The 19822-nt window shown below is 37.2% G+C and overlaps 2 protein-coding genes across 2 annotated transcripts; one reads left to right on the top strand and one right to left on the bottom strand.

Annotated features, from left to right (window-relative positions):
• Positions 1–9176: 9176 nt before the first annotated feature.
• Positions 9177–13154, top strand: LOC149836471 (polyneudridine aldehyde esterase-like 3). Its single transcript, XM_090005370.1, has 2 exons — positions 9177–9685; positions 12556–13154. Exons 1-2 carry the CDS (start codon positions 9185–9187, stop codon positions 12832–12834), a joined length of 780 nt encoding a protein of 259 aa, XP_089861496.1. The 5' UTR covers positions 9177–9184; the 3' UTR covers positions 12835–13154.
• A 27-nt stretch (positions 13155–13181) lies between these two features.
• Positions 13182–19146, bottom strand: LOC149836470 (rhodanese-like domain-containing protein / PPIC-type PPIASE domain-containing protein). Its single transcript, XM_090005369.1, has 8 exons — positions 18817–19146; positions 17861–17977; positions 16659–16750; positions 15343–15443; positions 14714–14824; positions 14331–14439; positions 13907–13957; positions 13182–13411 (listed from the first exon to the last, which is right to left on the bottom strand). Exons 1-8 carry the CDS (start codon positions 19055–19057, stop codon positions 13331–13333), a joined length of 903 nt encoding a protein of 300 aa, XP_089861495.1. The 5' UTR covers positions 19058–19146; the 3' UTR covers positions 13182–13330.
• Positions 19147–19822: the final 676 nt, after the last annotated feature.

Raw genomic sequence — 19822 nt, 5'->3', positions numbered from 1 at the left:
TTCTATGCATCTGTTTGATTTGTTGCCTTCGTCTGGATTTTGGTTTAAAATGGAGCATAACATGCTTGAACCCTGTTACAGTTTGAATCAATTGTTTTACATGAATATCATGTTGTATTGTAATATGTTTTTCATTGTGATACTGTATTTGAATCTAACATATGGACCTCGGAGAATAAATTGGAAAAGAATTCTATAGCTTCTTAAAGAATGTGATCCATGCTCACTACACTGAAGCCATCTTCTTTTTTAATCCAGTGAATTTGATGATGCTGAATATTATGATTGACCATGAGATGAAAAAATTTGCCATTCTAGTCCCCACAGACAACCATTGACATCTACATTTTTGTTTCCAGTCTTATTCCTCTAACTTGAGAATACAGATCAGCTCATCATGGAGGTGGATCTCTCTAGCAAGTGCTGAGGGAAGTGCTTGGTCAACCTGAGTTTGAATCTCCTTTAGTTCAACTCCAATAATATCCTTTCGAGCCTTCAACCCACCAATAACTGGCATTTTCCATTCCCGAAGTGGCGACACACATTGCCCAGCTTAGTGACAACCTGATGCATGGGGCATCCAGATACACAGATAGACCAAGCTCTGCATACCACTTCATGACATTTAGAGTGATGGGCCCAAGAAGAAAAATACTTAAAAGGTCTTGACACCTTAATCAGTTGGCAAACAGACATCAGCAGAGCCTTATGAACCAAAATAGATCTAGGCAGAATAGAGGGAGTAGTGGGGAAACTGTTCACCCAAAAGTCGTTCATGAAGCACCTATCGATCCGACTAGCTCAAAAATTGGCACCACCTTGCTTATTGTTTCAAGTAAATTGAGAGGATCTATCCTCAATTTCCATTGGACCTGCAGACTCCAAAAAATAATTAAACTCATAAGTGCCCAAATGGTAGTTCATGGAACCCCATCGTTCGTAAGGATGTCTGGTGACATTCCAGTCACCAATGACCATTCATGGGCATTCCACTTGATGACGAAGCAGGGATGGCTACATCATACGATGATCTAAATATGAGTTCTAACCATATATTCCAAATAAAATGCATAATATCATAATTATTTTCCATAAGAACCATAAAGATCTGGTCCGAACTCCACATAATCTTCTCCTTCACTTGAGTGATGTTCCATAAACAAAGAATTCAACTAGACATGAAACTCTCAAAATTACCCACCACCTCATAAGAGGAAAAGTTGTTTTTGAGAGAAGGAACCACATCTTTCATGATTTTCATTTCCATAAAGAAAATCACCTCAGGCTGATATTGATGTTGTGTGTCTGATATAGATTGACAGGCCCACTACCTGCCCAGCCCACGCATATTGTGGGTTTGAGCCAAAGCCAATAACTTAGCTTCATGTGGGGAAATATGAGACAACAGAGGTACTATCCATCTTAGATGAGGATTTAGTCTCTTCCATACTCACAGAAGAGGATATAGGTGCTTGGTTTCAATGAGACAACCACACAAATTCTTGCAAAGGCATACCAGTCCAAAGCCCGTGTAAAGCTATCAATCTCTAGAAGGTGACCTCCAAGGTATTCGACGATGCCCTCAAACACGTCTTTCGTCCAACACTTCACGAACAAACCCAAGAGTCGAATCCACAACAAAACGCGATTAGATGCTTAGAGCTTCAACTCCATGCTCGAATGCCATTGATGCACTACCAGATACTGGCCTGCCACCTTCCATGGACCCTCATAAATAACCTTGGACATGTCCTCCATATTGCTGAATCGAATCAAGAATAGACCGTGATGCACATACACAAACTCTTCACCAGGTTTTGACATTTCCATATTGCACACAATTCCTAAAAAGAGTATTGATATTCTAGATGCTTGCATGAAGATCCTTTCAAGATGCCTGCAAGTAGAGTCTATATGAACGAAATAACAATCTCGTAGTGATGATTTGTAGGGATCTGCAAACGTACTGACTCTTCATGCTGCACCATAGCAGCCCTGAACCAAGAACCCAAGGATGAAGTGTTGTGTTCATCAAAGCAGAACCAAAATGTGAAAGCAACAATACATACCGCTAAATGCCATGGATAAAATGATGAGTGGGTGCTCGATGTTCTCCTCAGCCTATTGATGCCCACGATGAGCCCATGCTTTCATGCCGATGGTGAGCAAGACCCTGAACATAAAATGATAAAAAAAGGACACCCTTTGGTTGTTCTCATCAAGCAACCAAGCCTCTTCTTATAGACTTTTGAGAGATGCCTGTAGTGAGAGGAGTGGGCGATTACTACAATCGATTGTTATTTTGCATGAGCAGTTGTTATAACTGCTTTGTAAATCCCATGAGTCATGTCATCCCATGATGTATACATGTTAAATCGAGTTACATCAAGTTAGACCTGATTCATGTTTCAACATTCTCTCACTTGACCCATTGACATAGAAAAACACGTCATCAAGATTTTATTGTTATCTTGATTCAATTTCTATGTGGGTTCACATGCTATCCTGTATCACAAGAATGAATCATACGATTCATGGAGATGAACACTTCTTTATAAAATGTCATATTTTCATGCATTATAATATAATTCATTTTCAGTGTTTTAGCATATTAAAATTTCCTTCATGAATAGGTTGTTCTCTAACCCATTCTATTGGTCCTTTAATATTGTTATTCTGCTATTCTTTTTAATCAAATGAGAAATTCTTTATGCAGAATCAACAATAAAAAAAGTCATAGAGAATCAATTTAGTTTCACAAATGTGATCACCTATAACCATAATGTATTGTTATACATCAGAAGGAATCAAACAGACCCATCCCCTTTACATGTTAAGAATATAATTCTGATACTAGCCTTTTAGTAAAGAGAACCACAGTCATTTCCTTCATACCAATTGTATCAAAACATACTAGATGATTCTCAATTCTTTTTTTAACAGCAAGGTACTTTTAATTCCATGTGTCGATGCAAGATTGAGCTCTTGTTGTTATTCAAGAAGGACATGACAACCTCATTATCACATAAGATCTTTAGTGGCCTCCCAATGGAGTCAACTATACCAAGATCCACAACGGAGCTTCTAATCCATATATCCTAAGATAAAATCTCGTATAAAATAAATAATTTTTATCTCAATGGTTTTCAAAAATTTCTTCATTGTCCTGCAGTGAAAGTTAACACCTCGAATATTCTTAGCCACTCGCGATTGCAAAAGCAACGTGCTAAGATTATTAAAGCACTCTCATTTCTCATAAACATCCTTTTAAGTGCTCCTACTTCTTATAGATAACCTTCAGAGCAACTATTCTATTCTCCGTATCGGTGAAAGATTTAATCGCTCTATATGAGATTTATATTGAAAAGGTAAATATGAGATCCTTTATTATTTACCTTTTATGAGACAAACATAATTGGGCTATCATCGTTCAACTTTGGTGAAAATGATAATATTCATAGTTGTTTTGTCTCCACAATTCACAAGGAATTGACTTCAATTGGTGAAACTAACAGATCATATAACCATAGACAATTTAACACTGTACCCTTGGGTACGAACATATTTCATGGGCTGATATATACATCAACTATTACACCCTATGTGAATTTAGAATACAATGACCTACCTTTTGGGTAGAATCATTGTTCCATAAAGTCACACACAATCATAATACTGAATCTTAACACGGTCCAAAGAATCATCAATTTATATAACTCAGATCACTTTTAGTGATTGCATGAGTCAATTCATTGAGATCTTTTACTGCAAACATATTCATATTATGAAACATGTTCATGCACACATGGTAATGCATATATATTCATGACGAAATATGCATTATATCATAAAAAATATAGGTTCATGCTCCAACATGTATGCATAAATAATTTTTGATGAAAACACATAACAAATGTCATGAATTTAGTCATAATTTATGCTTAAATAGCATACATAACTTTAAATAATCATCAAAAGCATATAAAAAGTTATGCTTTCACGATAATGAACACTTATAAAGCATGAAAAAAACAAAAAAGATGCTTTATTGGCTAAAACCCGGGGGCCTCATGCTGGAATTGGTCTAAAAATGCTTTGAAACGACCCCGAATTGGTTAACCAAGAGCTCGAACCAGTCCTAAAACTGACAAAGCGGTCTAAAACATGTATAAAAGCTTATAAACCCTTAAAATTAAATAAAAAAATCATGTTCTTTCAATGATTCAAGAAAACATGGTATCTACATTTAGGAAAGAATGCAAAACCGATAAAAATCGGTCAAAAAAGAGCTCCAAATCGATCCCAAAATGCCTCGTATCAATCACAAAACTGGTTCAGGTGTAAATAGTGCATGAACCCCATTTCGGATCTGATCTGATTCAATCAGAATCCAGATCCAGTTTCAATGAATCCCAAGTTGGATCCTCTGATCCGGATCCAAACCCATAATGACTGGATCCCATGATCCAAAACCTGATCCAAAACCATAAACATGATCCTCTGATCAGGCAAGAGTAAGTCCATCCCTGCCTTCATCTCAATACGGGTTTTGATTTTCACCTTCATCCCCAGTCTATTCTCCATTTTATGTCCTCCATCTCCGGTCCAAATGAGGTGAGTTCAGACGAATCTTCATTTTTCTCCGGTCCACTGCCATCCTTACTTCTTCTGTGTAAAACTCCCTCCATCCGAACTCACTTGCACGGTTGTGTCTGTTCTTTGTTACGGTGTTTTAATGACTCTCATGGTAGTGTTTTTGTTTCCAATCAAGTTTTTTTTTTTTTTCTTAAATTATATTTACTATATTGATGCACTAGGAAAATCGCATTAGTTAAGCATGAGGAACTGAACCAACTTGAGTAGAATCAATATAAAGATGGGCTCATTAGCATGAGACACAAGTAATTAACAAGTGATCACCCCAAGGAAACTTTTTAGAAACTTAAGAACAAAAAGATCACGGCTAACATACTTAACACCATCCTTCTTAAAAAAGTAAACACCATAGAAACTAAAAGGCTTCAGAGCAACTTTTTTGCTTAGATCTTTGACACATTCATAACATTTGAATAGGGTGAACAAAAATCCAAGATGTGACACTTTTAAAAATTTCTACCTCAAAAATCTTCTACTTGAAGTCAGTTAGTATTAATAAATTGGAGGCTACTCCCTTGGGTCGAATGATATTTACACAGACCTCTTGACATTTACAAAAATTTCTTACTAATCTTTAAATGATTAAAATCTAACTAAGGAGATTTGCTTAATATTTGTACGAACCTTTTGACATTGCAACCCTTTGAAAGATTAAAATCACAAATTAATGATATTCATATGATCGCGTAATTACATTCACATAAATTTCTTGCAAACCTCCCACAAGTGCAGTACCTATTGTGAGATCAACCACAATAAGCAATTGCACACTTAACCATATGTTTTGACACTTACTCCACGATGCTTTATTTTTGAAGGTTTGCAAGATATTTTTGTGAATGCACGTAGGTTCGTGCATGTAAGCCCTCTGAGTTTTAAGCTGACATGTGAAGCGATTAATTATAGTATGGCAGGCTGAGCCAGCACGGCTAGGTCTATGCGCCTGGAGCAGTTTCTCCGAGTGAAAACAAAAGAAGTCTTGATAAATTGGTCCCTAGTGCACAAGATTCCAACTGTGGATTGAGAGTATGAGATTCATATGCTAAAACTTTAAATAGGGTTCACAAAAACTCAATTAGTGACATTCTGTTATTATCATCCACCTGAAAGGTCTTCTTTCCACATGTGGTGTCAAAAGGCTCAAAGGTCTAATTAATTAAGCTTTCTATTCATGTTTATTGAATTTGCCAACTTGGATGGACTAGTTTGAAGTTTTCAAATGGGGTCACGTTCATGGTTGATAGTACCACTTTTACCTCATTTCTCTTTCCATGCATGGTTCAAATTTGTCGTTACCAAGAAATCATGCGAATCTCAGTGTTAATTTTAATTAAGTACCATAATGACAAATATCACTGTGTTTTTTTAAAAATCTTGTGATTTTTGTCACAATATTTTCAAAAAAATTGACACAATCCCAACAAATATAAATTTTCAAAATATCATCTATTTTTGAAAATATATTGTTTTTAATCTTGTTTAATATTTTTATATTTTTTATTGTTTTATATATTTATAAAATTTAAATATACCAATATTTTGCTGTAAAACGACAGTTTTTTTTTAAAAATTTATCACAAGATTTTTTCCTTTGCCAAGAAAATCTCGATCATGAGATTTAATTGTGACTGCATTTAGCAAACTCTGTGGTCTCCTTTTCTGAAGTGCAAGACCAAACATTTTGTCCCCATCCTGGTCATCAACATTAAAGGTTAGTGGACTTAAACAAACAGTAATATGTGTCATTATCATTCTTGACTCGGGAGTTGGTATTAGGGGTGCAAACGGGTTGGATTCGGGTCAGAATCTGTCAGAACTGATCCAAATCAGAAATACAAACAGTAACTGCCATCTCTATATCTGATCCAAACACATCATTTGCATCCCCCTATTTGTAGGTCTTGTCAAATAAAACTTAGTGAATGGATTACATGCTGTATTTGACAAGATATTCTGTAGACCCAGTTTAGGGCCGAAAAATGGTATGAGCTGCTCGTGACTCGATCGGATCATGTTAATTTGGCTTGTAAAGAGCTCATTCAAACTTGTGAAATAAAGTAACTGGGGTTCCCACCATCTGGTAGGAGCAGTTTGTGCAAGTCACCTTGTGATTGGAGGTTGCAAGTTTGAATTCTACTGGCTAGGTTGGCTTAAAGGCTATTTGTAAAAGGGAGGGGCCCCTAATTTCCCCAGCTCTGTTATGAAAAAAAAAAATTTGTGAAATAGGCTCGGCAAACCAAATATGAACAGAGAGTGTTCGATTCAGCTTGTATATTCTTGTTAACTAATAATAAATCTATTTTACATATATTTTATATCGTAGCGCGTAGATGTTTGAAGTGTTTGGCTGCAAGTAGAGTTCAAAACCTATTGCTTGCAGCTTTGAAACAATATATTTAATTGGTAAAACGATCCAGTTTGAGCTTGGCTCATTAGGTTTAAGAGTCTGTTTTTTTTATTTTTAAATTTAAGAAACGTATTTTTTTCGGATAAGGAGCCAACTCTAGCTCAGCTCAATTAACTCGGGTTTGCCATGAGCTCGAACTCCGACTGGTTTGCTACAAGAATGAGCCGAGCATGAATACCTTATGTTTGGTTCATTAGCTGAGCATGAATACCTTTTTTGAATACAAATGATTGGTTTTTTAATCTATAAAGAGGCAACATTGATTGAGTCTTCTTATTAGTGATAGCAGTGGACCCAGGCATGTGCGTGGACAAGGTCTCCACCTCAAAATAACTTTATTCTTATTTTAAGAGGAATACGAAGAAAATAATGAGAGAAAGAGTTTAGGGTTAGGAATATAAAGATTTTATAATATATAAGGATATATTGATAATTTCATTAACGGGCAGGGTCAAGAGTAAGTCCATCCATCCATGCCTTCACCTCCATACGGGTTTTGATTTTCACCTTCATCCCCAGTCTACTCTCCATTTTATGTCCACCATCTCTGGTCCAAATGAGGTGAGTTCAGACGAATCTTCATTTTTCTCCTGTGTAAAACTCCACCAACACTCCCACCATCCGAACATTTTTCTCCTGTGACACTTTTTAAATAAGAAACTACGTGATCTTTGACACATTCATATCATTTGAATAAGGTGAACACTTTTAAAAATTTCTATCTCAAAAATCTTCTACCTAAAGTCAGTTAAGTCTTAATAAATTGAAGGCGACTCTCAATGATATTTAGACAAACCTCCTGACATTCACACAAATTTGTAGTGACCCTTTGAAAAATTAAAATCATAAATATAATATCTGTGTAGACCTCTTTAACATTCACATAAATTTCTAGTGAACTAAAGCAATTGTACACTTTACAATATGTTTTGACACTTACTCTATGATGCACTTGCTGTTAACATAAATATCAAATGAAACTCTTTTTTAAAATTTGTAGTGATTCACAAGATATCTGTGTGAATGTCAACGTCTCCACAAATATCACGTGAATCTCTTTAGTTTGCGATTTTAACTTTTTGAAAGGTTTGTTAGATATTTCTGTGAGTGCGTGTAGGTTAGTGCACATAAGCCCTCTCAGTTTTAAGCTGACAGCGAATTTGTGGTACAGCAAGCTGACTCAGAAAAAAAAGAAGTCTTAATAAATTGGTCCCTAGTGCACAAGGTGCCAACTGTGGATTGACAGTATGGGATTCACATGCTAAAACTTTAAATAGGGTTCACAAAAACTCAAGAAGTGACATTCTGTTATTATCATCCACCTGAAAGGTCTTCTTTCCACATGTGGTGTCAAAAGGCTCAAAGGTCTAAGCTTTCTATTCTTCTTTATTGAATTTCCACATGTGGTTTTCAAAGGCCCAACTCTAGCTCAGCTCAATTAACTCGGGTTTGCCATGAGCTCGAACTCAGATTGGCTTGTTACAAGAATGAGCCGAGCATGAATACCTTATACAGGCTTGTTTACAAGCCTATATCTTTAGTAAGTCCATCAAGGGAGGAGAGCAGATCTGCCATCCTCACCGTCGACAATGTACATAAGGACCATGAGGTCCCTGTAGGATGAATATATGAACAGTGAAGATGTCAAATCACTTAAAGGAATATGCTCTCTCAAGAACCCATCCTCACATTTATATCCCAGCTTATGGGTCTTCCTTATCAAAAACCTAGTGAACAGACTTCATGCGGTATTTGACAAGACATGCCATAGACACAAATGTCGTTATCGGGATTTTCTCGACAAAAGAAAATTTATTTTCCTCAAGAAAATATTACTATACTAATTTTTTTTAAAAAATATATAAAAATTTAAAAGATAAAAATATATAAAAATGTAAGTATCATGTTAGTAATGCAACAATATTGCGCTAAAAAAACAATATTTTCAAAATAGGCGATATTTTGAAATTTTGCATTTTTTTTTGGCATTGTATCGGTGTTTGAAAATCTCACCATAAAATTGTAAGTTTTTCAAAAAGTGCTGATATTTGGTACTATGCTATGGACTCTTGTCAATAAATTCCACCAACAGAGTGCCCCCCCTCTTCACACAAGTAGCTTATGGAAGGGATATTTGGGAGCAAACTCTATCTTCTTCTCTTCCTCTTTATTCTTTCTTCTTTCTATGCAACAATCCAAACACAAGCAATTGAAGTTGGAAGTAGTATGGAAATGAATGTGACCAAAAAGCATTTTGTTCTGGTTCATGGAGCCAATGGTGGAGCCTGGTGCTGGTACAAGGTAGCAACCTTGCTAAGGGAAAGTGGCCACAGGGTGACAGCTCTAGATCTTGAAGCTTCAGGGATAAACCGAAAGGCGATTCGCGAAGTTCAGACGCTTACCAACTACTCACGGCCATTGTTGGACTTCCTTTCATCCCTCAGTTCACACCATGAAGACAGCAGCAGTGGTGATAAGCAGAAAGTGATAGTGGTGGGGCACAGCTTGGGAGGATGGAGCCTGGCTCTTGCCATGGAAAAGTTCCCCCATAAGATATCTTTGGCTGTTTATGTTACTGCATTCATGGCAAAGCCTTCAATGGCCATGCAGCTATGGTTGCAGGTAAGAAACCTACCTATATTACAGGACACACCAGTTTTGGCCTTGTGTCTAATATGACACTGCATGTGACACGCTCATGACATGCACAGACTATTTTATTGTTTAATAAAGTTTAGTAGTTTTAATAATATTTCAAATAATAAATATATTTTTATGTATTAAAACATGAAAATCAAATTTTAATCAATTAAACAAAGAAAAAAATCCATCTCCTTGTCCTATTTGAGAAAAAAATTTGTGAACTTGCATCTTAAATTTGTTTTGTGTCAGTGTCTTTGTGATACAGGCAGTGGCGTAGCTAGGATTCATGTGGAGGGGGGGGGGGGGGCAAACAGTGGTGTAGCAAAAAAAAAATGGTGTGATAGTCTGGGGTTTGGGGGCAGCGCCCCCGAATTTTTTTTTATATATAAAATAAAAAATGGCTACAATTATTAATAAAAATCTATTTCATATGGACAAATCAAACTATTTGCTGCAGTCAGGGCTGGGCTTTTAAAAAAAAAAAATATTTAACTGGACCGGGAGGCAGGACTGGGCTACAGCCCAGTTCTGCCCCCCCCCCCAGCTCCGCCTATGGATACAGGGTAAGACTAGGGCATGTTTGCTTTGGTCACAAGTGGGTATGAACAATCACAGCTGAGAAAGTATACGTAGAAGCTGTGAGTGTTAGTCACAAGGTCAATCTTGTGACCAACAAGAATCACAGGTTTCAAGGGATGAGCATTCTCAAGTGAGAATCACAATCACAGCTGTACACCTTTCGATGTTTCAGTAGAGTTGAGAAAGTGGTGTGCTTGTGATTTGCAATCACAAGATCTTGAGAAAATCCAAGAATCACAGGGTGTTACAAAAATGCCATGCCATAGGTATTTCTCTTTATAACGTGAATTGGTTGAGAGACTTGAGTCAAGAACTCAACCCTTTTAGCAGAATCCTGAGTCTGAACTAAGCAGAATAGGATTAACATGCAAATGGGTTCAAATTGACTTATGGAACCGGATTGGGTCATCATCACACAAGCACCCTAAACCCATTTTCAGAGTGGAACAGAAGCAGAATAGGATTATTGGATGGATCACATAGCACCAAGTTGTGTTTCATCAAATGGTTTCTGTGCGATGGACCGGATCTTGGATCACCTTAGCCCAGCCCATTCACACTGCTCTAGTAAAGATCTGGACTAGGGCACTGTTCCCTGACTTGAATTCAAGAATCCATTGATCCTAAGTCAAGAGGTAACGGTTAGCTTAGCAATTGTATGGCTTGACTTGTGAGTTGTGATAAGCTAAATCGGGTCTATGTCACAAATGTTGCCGATATTTTGAAAAATCACAATTTTATCATGGTATTTTCAAAGCCCAGTATAATACAAAAAACAAGTCATATTTTCAAAATATGGCCTGTTTTGAACATTTTTATCGATACAATAAAACAATTCTTTGTAGCACTTTTATATTGTTTTTGTTTTTGTGTATTATATTTATATGATATATACCAATATTTTCTTAAGAAAAACCTGAATTTTTAAAATATCGTGAGATTTTCCCTTGCTGAAAATTTTCAGAGAACGAGATTTATGACATTGGCCTTTTGGTAAAAGCATGTGGGATCCAAGTCTAGTGCCCATATACCTTAACTGGATGACTAGGCCAACTCCGATCTGGGCCCAGATCAGATGGTATCCGTGAATGCGCTGAGTCTTTATGTCAATGCAATAGCCAACGTACTGTATCCTAAGTAACTTTATAACCTTTCAGATATAATTTTCTCCTTTTAAGCTAAACGAAAACAAAGTTTTCATTGGCCGCGACCACGATTGGTGTGAACCTGGCTTGCTCTTTTGCAGGCCTCTGATAAATAATACCAACGGCAGGGGGGGCGGCTCTGCTTGTCTGGTAGGAGCAGCTAGTGCACGTCACCTTGTGTTGGGACATTGCAGGTTCAAAACCCAACGGTATAGTTGTATAACTGGTAGGGGTCTGCCTAACCCCAGCTTACCTTTCAAAAAAAAAGGCCGGGCTGGCCGATGTCTGCCCCTACTCCCAGCTTAGGCCTTGAAGCAAAGGATACTTTTTTTTTTGAAAGGCAAGCTGGGGTTAGGCAGACCCACACCAGTTATTATTCAATGTACCACTGAGTTTTGAACCTACAACGTCCCCACCACAAGGAGAAGTGCACTGACAGCTCCTACCAACCACGCAGAGCCCCCGTTGGTGCAAAGGATACTATTTTTGTTGACATAGAACATGCATTTCTCAAATATCATTTTTTTCCCTGTTTTCTTGAATCTTAGCTTTGAGAAATGTCATATATGAAAAAAAGATTGTAATCAATGCTTGGAACAGAGACACTAAAATACGTATCAACATAGATAGAAAAGAAGATAGATTACTAGCAACCCATGGTTATTACCAAATTAGCTGAGAATTCATCTTTTGATGAAAAAGGCTTCTCTTTGTTAATTTTTTAATTATTTTTTGTGCTAGCCTAAATTCATAGATCCAGATTGTTAGAAATACCAGAATATGGAGGAATTGGGTTAGATTGCCTATTCCTCCACAACATGTATTTTTGGAGTACAAATTGGTGATATCATCCTCAAGGATCAATGAATTCTTGAGCTGGATTTGAACCAGAGTAAAAATATCACAACAAATTTACAGCCCATCTCCACTGACAACTCGAGCATCGAACTAAGAAGAATCAATTGTCAGCTTGTTGATAATCTATAGCAAATTTTCTTTCGTAGTAATGTGCTACCCCCAACATAGCTTCTTAAGTGAAATTCATAAGGAAAATGGTAGTTGCAAAGCTTCAAACTCAGATAGTGAATTGTTCTCATGATGGTGGTGTTGGCTATCATGTTGCAGGATCTTACACTAGCAATAATGCTGGCAAGGCCAAGTCGCATATTCAAAGATGAGCAATTGGACTTAATCACCACAGAGGAGAATTACGGCAGTGTAAAACGAGTTTTCGTTGTATGTGAAGATGATAGAATCATATCCAAGAGTTATCAACTTAAAATGATCAATGACTATCCGCCAGCAGAAGTGAGAGAGATCAGAGGAGCAGACCACATGGTCATGATGTCAAAACCCAAGGAGCTCTGCTCTCAATTGATCGATCTTTCACACACATACTCTTGAACATGGGTAGTTGGTTGAGTTATATTCTTGAATATGGGAAGTTGGCTTTGTTAGATTGGAATGGATTGACTCAAAGTTCAATTTTGATAGAGATCAAAGGATAGGAGATTGGACTATGTTGGTACATAATAATTATAAGGAATAGTAAAGCCAAAAATAGTAATTTCCACTTCAACAGTAATGAGGGTATATCTTTGTATACTAGAATCACATAAGAGGCGAGACTATCTATTAGTATGGTGCGATTTGCATGTAGAAAGGAGAGGTTTAGTTATTGCACATGATTTTGAATAAAAGCACAAAGAAACATTGGTGGTTACCACAAGCATCTTCCTCAACAATGGGTATTTTATCAAACCAGAAGAAAAAAAACATGAAATAAATAATGCAAATGAAAAGTTTCCGCACCTTCTCATATTTTACAGCAACAAGAATATAAAGAAGACAAAAAATGGAAGACCCATTATGCATAAAACAAGAAATGTACGAACTATTGCTAGTAAGTAGGGACAGAGCGATCTGCCTTAACAGCATATGCATGAATGCCTCCGGCGACATTGAACACTTGCTTGAACCCCTGAGGAAAACGAGAACATGTAGTGAGAGAGAGTTCCTCCTTTGAGGCATTCTGTACCATGTTCAGAAGATCACATGCATTCACCTGGATCTCTGGGATCCAGGCCTACATTATAATACAAGGAGAATCAGAAATCTGCATCGATGGGTTTGAAGCTTACAAACACTGTAAACATTGTTTATTTTCATGATGCATCTTGACGCAAAGGAATCATTCCAAGCATCCAGAAATGAATGAGGTCATAGACCAACTTTAGGGACTCGGATGTTGAATTGCTGCCAATTCTATCAGATGCAGGAAAATCTTGCATCTTGCGATCACTTGACCAAGGACTATGTCGATCAAGTTGCTGAGCAGGTTGTGTTAAGTACAAGAATGAGGGACCCATATTCAGGTCAATTCAGACAGGTCAGAAGTCGGATATATTGGCCTTTAAAAAATTGAAAGAGCAAACTGATCCTTGGAACCGAAAGCAGTTTGAGCACTAAAAATTACCTGAGTCTGCAGCCATTGGGCAACCTGTAATGATCTCATTCCATGATGACACTGCAAATTAAAAGAAATCAGAAAGATGATAGAATGAATACAACAAAAAGTGCTTTCGATAAATCATGCATCTCATGTTAACAAGGATGACTGAATGTTCACAGAAAACATCTACATAGTCAATGGCATTTGAGGGGAATGAAGCCTAAAATCAAGTCATGACAGGCCCTGAGTTGCACCAAATCAACAATGATTTGTTCACTGTGACCTCACACCAACCAGCCCAACACAATCTGAGTTTGAGTTGCCCGAGTTGTTGCCAAGTTAAATATGAATCAATTGTTTTCTGTGCACAGGACCAGGTTTCCTTTTTCCAAAGAAGAAGATAAGTATATAAGGTTAGCATTAACAGTACTGAGGAAGGCATTCTCACAAGAACATAGGTATCCTTCTCAGGATCAAACTCATTAGTTATGCCAGGCCCCCAACTTCCAAATTGGCGCAGAGGAAGGACCTTAAATCCTGGAAGAGAGGCTAGAGCTCTGTCCAAAATAATGTAAGAACATAAAACATGATCAGTCTAAAGCAGGTAGTGTCAAACTCCTTACAGCATGACCAGAATTAAGTGCTTTATGCCCCTCCTTTACAATTGCAACTTGATGCAACATACTGAAACATAAAAATAGACTAAAAGCTAAAAAGTGGCCACCCAGGAAATCCTATTTAACTAACATGATGGAAAAATTCCATTTTTAGCTTGAAATAATCTCGGGGTTTGTGAAGAGAATTAGAGTTTTGCACAAGTTGAGCACATACACTTCATCAGGCTCTCGAACATCTATAAGTTGCACTTCCTCCAAGAAATCTGGATCTTGCATCTTCAAATGAAGCTCCTCTGGCTCAATGTTTTGAAGCAATGATTGCTCCCTAGCAAGATCACATGTTCGATTAGAAGCTTTATTCTCATTTAGTCATTCATATCAAATTCTAAATATGAGGAACAAAGAAAGGGTGTGGATGTGCTTTAAGCTGAATTATTCCATCACCAACAGGGTATAAATAAGTGACTCGACTTAAGATAAATCATCTGAGACACTGAAACCAAAGACTGAGACCTGTACTAAATCATGCAAAACAGCATGAAGCAGAGATCTCTCTTTAGCAGGGGTTTAACAAGTAGAGTTCCTGCATCATGAAGCCTGTTCTAAAATGTAAGAAATTTCTATAAATACCTGAAAACCTGTGACTTAAGCATGAACCAGGCTGATCTCTGGTTGGGTTTCACAAACTCTCTGTGAATCCCTATCTTGAAATGGAACAAGAAGTTCACAAAATCTAAGAACCAGTGTCAGGCTAACTCAGATTAAGCCACTCAAGTTCTCATATCCAATTTCCAAAACTGAGACATTTCATTTCAAAGAAAATTGATGATAATAGGGCCCGACCTCTTAGACAACACTTGCAACAAGTGCCATCCGAACTTTGTCTTGCATTTGATAACTTTATTTAGAGGGGCACCGAAGGCAGCTTGCTCAAACTCTGGCACCTATGGAGAAATTTACAACATTCAGCAATCTGAATAAGAACTGTGTAAATACGCAGCCAGAAGTTCAAGTAGCATAAAGCTAAATAAAATTCAGTTGATAAAATCATGTGAGATAAACTTGTGCACATATCAGTTTACAAAGTAATATAATTCCTGATTGAACAGTAACAACTATGAAACAAAATGAAGCAAAGAACATGTAAATGTTCCTTGTGCATAAAGCTCATTAATGGAGAAAAGTATGCCTCACTTTGTACATTGTTGCATAGCCGTTTTACTGATTTCTAATAAAATTCACCAACATTTTCTCGCATGCTACTCTCTCTCTTGGTCTCTCTCTCGGATATATATATATATATATATATATATATATATATATATATATATGGGACAAACTCATCATCCATATCAGCATTCATTACTTCATTACAATGCTTTCTGCACTGAAAGCACATCCAATCTTTAGAGCACTTCAGTCACAAAAAAAATCCTGCAATACATATGGAATTATATCACGGGAATATATCTGCTACAGTCAATTTTACTAGCAAAGTGGCAGAACTCATTTTTTTGTTTTTTTTTCTCACATCTAACACCATAGTTGTGATCTACATGCTTTATTTAGTGGGAAATGCTTTTGGATTGCCGGAATTTGACCTGTATACAGGTTTTTCTGGTGATCCAAAAATCAACGGCTACGAATGTATTCCCGACTCATAAAAACATGTTTTTTCATAAAAAAAAACATGATCCAAGAGTCGATCCTTGCTAAATCAAGCATGTTGAACACATCTATAAGGCTAGATTGCATCAAAACAACTCACAACATGAAATTTCAACTCGATTGTAGGTACAATCAGTTGTAGCAAATATAAATCCTTATACACATAGTTTGAGTATTTTTTTGAACACATGTTTTTATATTAACTTAAATAATTCTAAATGCTAAAAGCATTGGAAAGCATGAGGTTTTCAACTTTAGAACACAATGCTTATGAATGACAATACAACACAGATTGTAAACTCTCATGCATTTTGCCGCTACTACCTTCAACAATACTCATAGTTCAAATGTCAGCTTATGCTTTAAGGGAGCCATGTTTCACATCATATACATAAACAATTTCATCATTTTGGTCAAAGAAGCATTTAGATTTACTCAACCAAAATGTCGACACATGAAGATTGATGAAAAGAAAAACAAATCACACATACCATTTGTCCTTTTCGAACCCAACCCAACATTCCACCATTTTCTTTTGATGGGCAAATTGAGTACTCCACTGCCAGGTCACTTAAATCAACTCCTAAATGAACAAACAAGTAATAAATACTAGCAAAATTAACAAAGGAGAGGTGCAGAAATTTGTGTACGTGTGTGTGCCATGTCTTAGTCTTTATCTTGTTTCTGATCCATGTTCATGTCTATATGACCAGGATGTATTTCCTAGACTGCTTAATCTTCGAGTAGTCTATGAAAAGTCATAATGTTTCCATCATTCTTACCAAATTCTTGACAGTGTTCTAAGTTATTTGAAGTATAATAGCACCAGTCTGGGAGTGTAGAACCTAGCATCTATGGCCCCACCTTTTTTTCCATTGAAAAGCAAAAGGGAGAAACTTCATTAAAACACCAATGTGGAAGAAAGCAAAGGTGCTGTCCCAATGTAGAAAAGAAGAATATGGCTAACCAAACATCAACTTTACAAGGGGAAAACCCCTCCCAAGAAACACGAGATGATCCAACTGTTATCCACAACTCAAGCCTAAGATGTCCACTTAGGTCCAGATATCTAATCGAATCTGTGTATGAATGACTAGTTTCATGTTCTTGCTCACCTCTAAGAATGTGGTCATTCCTCCCTCTCTCTCTCTCTCTCTCTCTCTCTCTCTCTCTCTCTCTCTCTCACACACACACACACACACACACACACACACACACACATACACCAAGGGGTGAGAAGCCACCACGTTCAACTGACAAAACCAATTCCTCAAATTGGTCTACATACTGCAACAGGCAACAAGGTCCGACAATGAAATAGTGGCTAAATGAAGACCGAAATACAAAGAGATTTGATATGATCCCAATTGGCATGGGTGTTTTGCAATGCTAGGCTAATGCTGTCTTGATAGTTGTTTGTCTCATATGAAGTGTACTATTATGTGATTGTAGTCTTCTTGCTCATCATAAACGTGTAACAGAATAGCTGTATACCCATCCTTTCCTATGCTTGACTTTGCACATAATAAAAGTTATGTTTCACTCATCCAATCTCATAATAAAAGCATCCAGAGGAGAAAGACACATTGCTCACAGAAACAGAGAGACAAACAGAAAAACAGACAAATTCACATAAGATATGAGTGTACATCTCTGAATTCAAAAGCAAGAGTGAAGAATGTTCACAGCCAACCTTCAGCAACCTTGTTTTGAAGCTCTAGAAGGAGCTTAACGCTGTCTTCTCTCACGAGCAAGTGCTGCACAAGGATTTCCCTACTCTCTCCTCCGCCATTTCCAGTACTAAAGCCCACTGCAGATAAGTGAAAGAAACCAAAACACCATCATAATAAATAGCACAAGAAAGCCACAAAACATCCATATCAATATTCCCATCATTTCTGATGCAGAAGCGAAGTGAGACACTAAAGTTATGTCAGAAAGGTTGCCAGAAAGGGAAACTGGAACGGGAAACGTCTTGGGAAACGGAAATAGGAACCGAGGTATTTCAGGCGCATGTGAAACAGGGAGCGTGAAACGAACTGGGAAACGTTTAAGAAAAAAGTAAATATAATTAATTAATGAAACAAAACATGAAAAACGTATATCCCACGAAAGGGAAACGCATGGGAAACGTGTTTCCCAAATATGGGAACGCGTTTCCCGTAGTTTGGGAAATATGGGAAACGCGTTTCCCATGAATTTTTTAGCGTCTCTCAAACGTTTCAGAAACTCAGTGTTTTACGTTTCGGAAACGGTTTCCCGGAAAACTCGTTTCCCACCTACCGTTTCCGGTAAGCCTGGACTCCAGAACCTGAACCGCTACATCAAATTCATACCCCCATACTCGTCTAAAAACATTCAAATAACACCATGGTGAAATGGGTATTTGCAATTTGCATTCTATTGAGAAGGTACTGGAGAACAAGTCATATACTCACATGGGTGTGTGCTTACCTTTTTCTACGGACCTCGGCTTTTCCACATAAATGAAATTATCAAACAGAAAGAAGAAAATTAAGTAGAATTTCTTCGAGAACACCTAACATGGCGAAATGGGCATCTGCTTTCCATCGAGAAGGTACTGAAAAAAGCAATTTTTTTTTGAGAGAAAACTGAAAAAAGCAATTCATATGGGTGTTTTTTGCTTACCTCTTCCTTTAGACCTTGGCCTTGCCACCTCCAGAGGACTGTTGGTCTTAAGAGAAGGGAAGGAAGGAGAAGTGGGTAGAAAACTCTTTGGGAAGGATGACAAGCGAGGGGCTGAGCATAAGTTGGGGAACATCAAAGAAGGGTATGTGAGTGAAGAAGAAAATTGCGATCTGAGGCCACAAATGGTTGAAGATAGAGAGGGTGCAGCGCTACAAGCCCTGAGCATGGCTACCTTGGTCATGTTGGTGGCGTGCCCACACAGCTTCACCGTCGACTGAGTGCCACCGCAACCATCCTGCCGAAGTTTTATCCACACTCACAAAATATTGGGCATTTTTTTTAGATCTCGCGGTTTTTACGGCAAGACGTTCAAGAAAAAACGCGATATTTTAAAAATATCACCTGTTTTATAAATAATACGTTTTTACCATGATATTTATTACGTTTTTATATATTTTGTATGTTTTAAATATTATTCTTACTTCTTATTTTCTTATATGATTTTTAAAATAAAATATATCAATATTTTTTCAATAAAAACAAAAAATTGTAAGTTCGTCATGAGATTTCTTTTTACCGAGAAAATCCTGATAATGAGATTTGTGGCTAGGTTACCGGAAATGCTATAAGAGTGTGGGAAATGCGTTTCTCGAGAAAACGGTTTTGAAACAAGGAACAGTTTTCAAAACGTGTGGGAAACACCAAAAATTTTATGGGAAATGAATTTATCATGTGTTTTCCTTTTTGTGGGATACGTGTTGATCATGTTTGGCAAGTTTTTAATTCTTGTTAAACGTTTCTCAATTGTTTTCCTGAATTGACCAATTCCCTAAATTGTTTTCGGGTCCGATACGATTCTGACAACATTGGGTTTATCCCCATAAAACGAACCGGTGACCCACACGAACCATATTGCCTTGATCTAAGTTTCTTTGGTGTGATCAATGTTGCCAATATGGGTTTCGGTTGTGAATCGACTTTCAAAATGATTCTATGCTGATTTGGA

Source organism: Nuphar pumila, chromosome 5 (genome assembly GCF_984573655.1).
Source record: "Nuphar pumila chromosome 5, dmNupPumi1.hap1.1, whole genome shotgun sequence".
Taxonomy (NCBI): domain Eukaryota; kingdom Viridiplantae; phylum Streptophyta; class Magnoliopsida; order Nymphaeales; family Nymphaeaceae; genus Nuphar; species Nuphar pumila.
This window is presented reverse-complemented; position numbering and strand designations above follow the sequence as displayed.